The sequence below is a fragment of the Sinocyclocheilus rhinocerous genome, unplaced genomic scaffold (assembly GCF_001515625.1).
Source record: "Sinocyclocheilus rhinocerous isolate Xijiao unplaced genomic scaffold, SAMN03320098_v1.1 scaffold942, whole genome shotgun sequence".
Lineage (NCBI taxonomy): Eukaryota > Metazoa > Chordata > Actinopteri > Cypriniformes > Cyprinidae > Sinocyclocheilus > Sinocyclocheilus rhinocerous.
The window spans coordinates 2,919,019-2,925,170 of NW_015627890.1; the positions used below are offsets into that span (position 1 = coordinate 2,919,019).

The window sequence follows — 6,152 nt, forward strand, 5'->3', positions numbered from 1 at the left end:
ACCTGTCCAGTGATCCTGTGAGCAGTTTGTTGCCTACAGAACTCAGACATGCACACGTAACTGTTTTGTGATGATTCTTAAGAGAAACAAGCTCCTGTCCGCCTTTCAACAGGTCCCAAATTTTCACATAGCGCCCTCCTGTAACACATACACCACCTTATTTCAACTGTTTTTTTTAGAAAAGCCACATTCAAGCTGCCATAAAATAGCACATCAGATGAAAACTACATTAATGCACCAAGTCTACAGTATATTTCTGCATTATGAGCTATGAGAAAAAATGGTTGCAAGGGGTTCTAAGCATTACTAATCAACCCCCAACCCCCAACCCCTGATTGGTTAAATTACAAGTGTTGTTCACCTGTGGACACCAGCAGGACTTCTGACGGGTACAACAGCACACACTCCACAGGATGGCCGTGTTGCATGGTCATCACACTGCTCCCTGACCGCATGTCAAACACTTTCACTGTGTGGTCATACGAACCTGCAACAGAGACGACCGGCATTCAGGGCAAACATCAACTACTGTACAAAAGATAACCTATACATTTATATCTATTAACATTATATGTGACCCTGGACCACAAAACCAGTCTTAAGTCGCTTTGGATAAAAGCGTCTGCTAAATGACTAAATGTAAATGTAATATTAAATGTACACTATCTTTTAAGTTTGAGTTGGTAATTTTTTTTAATGTTTTTGAAAGTCTCTTTTGCTCACCAAGGCTGCATTTATTTGATCAAAGATACAGCAATATTGTGAACCATTATTACAATTCAAAATAACAGTTTGCTACTTAACTTAAAAATGTTTTTTATTTATTCCTGTGATCAAAACTGCATTTTCAGCATCATTACTCCAGTCTTCAGTGTCACATGATCCTTCAGAAAACATTTATAGAAATCCATTATAAATGTCTTCACTGACACATATTGTCAATTTAATGCATCCTTGCTTAAAAAACGTGTTTTATTTTAGATGTTATTATGTATATGTTGCTTGAAAGTTTGTGAACCCTTTAGAATTCCTACAACGGCTTGTAGGAACTCATTATCTGTGTTGAAAACAGTTTAATATTTCTGTGGAAATTTTTTTTTCAGGATTCTTTATGATTACGAAGTTCAAAATAACATTTATAGAAATCCATTATAAATGTCTTCACTGACACATTGTCAATTTAATGCATCCTTGCTTAAAAAACGTATTTTATTTTAGATGTTATTATGTATATGTTGCTTGAAAGTTTGTGAACCCTTTAGAATTCCTACAACGGCTTGTAGGAACTTTAGCCCATTCCTCAGTGCAGAACCGCTTCATGTTGGTGGGTTTCCTCCTATGAACTGCTTGTTTCAAGTCCTTCCACAACATTTCCATTGGATTGAGGTCTGGACTTTGACTCGGTCATTCCAAAACATTAACTTTGTCCTTTAACCATTCTTTGGTAGAATGACTTGTGTGCTTGGGGTCGTTGTCTTGCTGCATGACCCAATTTCTCTTCTTGGACAGATGTCCTGACATTTTCCTTTAGAATCTGCTGGAATATGGAATGCAGTGTTTTCTTTCTCCAAACATAACGCTGCTCATTTAAACCAAACAATTCCATTTTGGCCTCATCCATCCACAAAACATTTCTTCAATAGCACTCTGGCTTGTCCACATGATCTTTAGCAAACTGCAGATGGGCAGTGATTTTCTTTTTGGAGAACAGTGGCTTTCTCCTCGCAACTCTGCCATCCACACCATGGTTGTTCAGTGTCCTTTGCAACCTCACAGACTATTACACGTCTTGCTTTTGGAGTGATCTTTGTTGGTCGGGGAGGGGAACAGTAGTCTTGAATTTCCTCCATTTGTACACAATCTGTCTGACTGTGGATTTGTTAGAGATAGCTTTGTAACATTTTCTAGCCTGATGAGCAACACCAACTCTTTTTCTGAGGTCCTCAGAGATCTCCTTTGTTCATGCCATGATGCACTTCCACAAACATGATCAAACTTTGATAGATCCCTGTTCTCTAAATAAAGCAGGGCAGGCAATGCCACCTGATGGGACTCTAATTTCACCTTCAAATTAACTGCTAATCCTGAAGATTCACATACTTTTGCCACTCACAGATACATAATATTCGATCGTTTTCCTGAATAAATAAATGACTAAGAAAATATTTTTGTCTCATCTGTTTGATTTGGTTCTCGGTCTACTTTCAGGACTAGTGCGAAAAATCTGAGTATGTTTTGGTTCTATATTTATGCAGGAATATAGAAAATTCTAAAGGGTTCACAAACTTTCAAGCAGCACTGTATATGAAATTAATGCATTCAAACTAGGGCTGCACGATAAATCGCATGCGATATTTAATGCGCATCTTGTCAGTAAAGCTGGTTCTGTAATCAGTGGTAAATCTCTACACGTGCGTGCTTTCACATGAAGCAGCATTTACTACACAGAGCCGTTGTTCACCGACAAGCTGCGCAAAACATGCGCAAAATATGATCGTGGTTTTGCGCAGCTTGTCTGTGAACAACGGCTCTGTGTAGTTAATGCTGCTCCACGTGAAAGCACGCACGTGTAGAGATTTACCGCTGATTACAGAACCGGCTTTACTGACGAGGTGCGCATTAAATATTGTGCGATATTTATCGTGCAGCCCTAATTCAAACATTAGATGTATCAGGATATTTATAAGCATAATATTAAAACACGAGAAGACATAAAACATAATATCAAAATTGAATTAGTAATGTCAAAATCAATTAGTAAATGGAGAGGAATGTGATTTCCGTATTGCTAAAATAATGAATGGTGAAAATAATATTTTCAAACACTCCATTGGTCAAGCAATTCCACTGAGTCCCGAAGTCCCACAAATGTACTTTTAACCTCACAGACTAATATGAAACAACCATTTTTTATTTTTATTTGATTTCTGCCTAATTTTATTTCTAACCTACAGATCTGGCTAAGCGAATAGAGGCGTAATGATCATATGTGAGGTGCAGATGAGAATTAAAGGTGGTTACCTGTGACAAACAGATCTGGGTTGAGTTTGCTGGGGGCGAGAGCTCTGATATAGTCTGTGTGTTCAGTTATTGAGCTGAGCTCAACAGCACTGGGAACATCCCACACACGGCACGTCAGGTCATCAGACCCCGACACCACACGAAACCCGTCAGACAGGAACGAGGTCATGTGTACCGCCCTGCACATTTGAGATAGCAGAAAAGACACACTTAAGACAACAGAACTGCTGACAGAGCTGCTTTACAGGGGGGAAAGATGTGATTTGAGGGATTTAAGTTATTGAATACATTATTTATTAGCAATTATTTCATGCCAGGTCATACTTGGAGTGTCCTGTGAATTGTCTGAGAGCCACTCGGCCGCTGATGTCAAACAGACGGATGAGACCCTCTTCACTTCCTGCTACTAAAAGCTTCCCGTCGCCTCTGAAGCTTCCTCCATACGCTGTATCCCGAAAACGTGTGAAGCTCCGTATGGGCTCTTGAGAGTGAAGTCCATATACGTGGATCTGATGCAGAACATTATAATATCAACAATATTGCATGCAAGTGAATCTCACAAAAACAAGACAAATGTAGCTTGAAAGGTAGTTTTAAGAACCACATTTTCTCCTCAAATCATCTGCACTGTAATGCATATGAATATTTTACTTATTTGTACCTCTGATTATTTATTATTAATAAAGGTTCTCATTGGATATAAGTAATGTTTACTGCATTACTGTATTTACAGTTTTCCCCCCCCCTTTTTCTCATAATTCCAAATGTAACAGAACTAAATAGTATTATTATCATTAATAATAATAATAATAATATACATATAAACACACTGCATACATACTATTTAATATATTCATACAATAAACATGACAGGATATTTATACACATAACATTAACATTATAATAATAACATGAGAACAAAATAATTTAAACTTTTTTGTAATTCTATTTATTGGATTCATAATTTGAAATTAAAATCAGCATAATTTAACGCTGTATAACAAATACTTTATCATTTAAATCTCTCTCTCTCTCTCTCTCTCTCTATATATATATATATATATATATATATACAGTGGGTACGGTTATACACATAACATTAACATTATAATAATAACATGAGAACAAAATAATTTAAACTTTTTTGTAATTCTATTTATTGGATTCATAATTTGAAATTAAAATCAGCATAATTTAACGCTGTATAACAAATACTTTATCATTTAAATCTCTCTCTCTCTCTCTCTATATATATATATATATATATATAAATTGTATATATTAATATAATAATAGGCACGAGACTGAGAACTAATACAACCATACAGAAAAAAAAGCTCTATGCGCCACTTTGAATAAAAGTGAAAATTAATACATGAATATATCGATATGAAAGAAAATGAATGATAAATGGACTCACTCTGGTGGAGGCTGTGACGGCATAATTGTGAGGTGGAAGAGGAGAGAAGTCGATCTTTGTTACAGCACCAAACTCTTTTATTTGCACGGGAGACTGAAAGACAAAACGCAGACTGTCAGTGTATATAAATACTGAAAAAAACTTGTAAAAATGTTGACTAATCAAAACACATAAGATATACACTTTCCATTGGACAATATAAATTATAAACAAAATCTCTTGATGTTGAAAAACCATTATGTGTCAACACATCTCAAACCTTGTAATTCTTCCAGTACAGCGTATCCTCTGTTACGGTCTCTCCTAGTTTAGGAAGGAACTGAACTTTGGTGGGTTTAAATGAAGCCATCTCAGATATAAACACTGATTCTCAGCTAAAGCAGGTTCCCTCTGAGGACCTGCAATATAACAACACTTCAGGTGACTTCTACATTATGCATACAACACAACGAATATAAGGCATCGGCACGTTACACAAAATAAGTTCATAGCACAGGTTCACAGACTTCAGATTTTGAATAAATCAGAAATGTCTGGATTTCATCTTGATGCCGTTTTCAAAATCATACATAAATGTTTTTGATTACTACATTTTCAGTGACTCACAATATCATTTACAAATGACACATTTGTAAACGTCTTTCCGATATATTTCATATATATAAAAATAAATATAAAAAGACAGTCACATTGGAAAGTTATATATATATATATATCTATCTATCAATATCTATGACAGGAGTTTAACTCTTGTAGGTTTGTTTTCAATAAGCAAGATCTTTTCATCTAAATATTATAAGGTATAGCTTACCTTATTATGGTTTCCACCGATTTTTAAACTATTTTTTGGATGATTTTTCTAAACGTTACAGATTAGAAAACATGAGCAAAATCACGTTGATTCTACAGCCACATGGAGGCCGCCATTGTGTGACGTCACATTTCCGGTTTTGAACAAACTTTATTGCACACATGATCCTCGACAAACTGAGAGTAGCTTTTTTGCGGTCTTCTTTGTGAATGTTAAAACAACGTTTGCTAAATGTACATATACACGCAACAGCAATTGATCAAATAAGTTTTCTTCGCTTTCTTATTGATGACATTTTTCAAACAGGACTTGATTTCCTGAAGAAAGTATCTTGAGCTGGAGCCTGGAAACATCACCTTATATTAAGGCACAGGCTATTTTAAGAAAAATATAAAAGGTGTATAAAACATAAAATAGCTTTTCCATTATAGTCCTTGGAATAAATACATACATATGTCAAAATCATACAACTTACATTAAAACATTTTTTGCAATGTCAGCCCAAATATTTACACATTTATTTTAAAAAAAGGGTGAAATATATATATATATATATCATGTACGTTTTCCTCAAGTAAATATGTAAACAGGATCTCCCAACATAAATCTTGTTGGAGTTAATTTCGGCATTCAATTTTTTACCCTAACCCTACTCTAACCCTAATATTGTCAGAGGAAGTGTAGAGAGGTTACAAAGGTAAATGTGTCTTTCTTATTGATGACATTTTCCAAACAGGACTTGATTTCCTGAAAAAAAAAAAAGTATCTTAACCTGGAGCCTGGAAACTTCACAATATATGAATGCATATTTTAACAAAATAATAAAAAGTTGTACAAAATATAAAATAGTTTTTGCCATCATAGTCAATAAAAAAAAAAATAAAAAAAAATTTATTTTCA

The 6,152-nt window shown here is 34.9% G+C and overlaps 1 protein-coding gene across 1 annotated transcript in view; it reads right to left on the reverse strand.

Moving 5' to 3' along the window:
* The window catches only part of LOC107735583 (U3 small nucleolar RNA-associated protein 15 homolog), a 13,827-nt gene extending 8,439 nt beyond the window's left edge, over positions 1-5,388 (reverse strand). Inside the window, exons 1-7 of the mRNA XM_016547222.1 lie at positions 5,253-5,388; positions 4,701-4,839; positions 4,442-4,534; positions 3,346-3,530; positions 3,022-3,200; positions 362-487; positions 3-138 (exon numbers count right to left, since the gene is read on the reverse strand). Of these exons, the coding sequence (XP_016402708.1) occupies positions 3-138; positions 362-487; positions 3,022-3,200; positions 3,346-3,530; positions 4,442-4,534; positions 4,701-4,790 (809 nt within the window). The 5' untranslated portion in view covers positions 4,791-4,839; positions 5,253-5,388. The remainder of the gene's footprint in view (positions 1-2; positions 139-361; positions 488-3,021; positions 3,201-3,345; positions 3,531-4,441; positions 4,535-4,700; positions 4,840-5,252) is intronic.
* Positions 5,389-6,152: the final 764 nt, after the last annotated feature.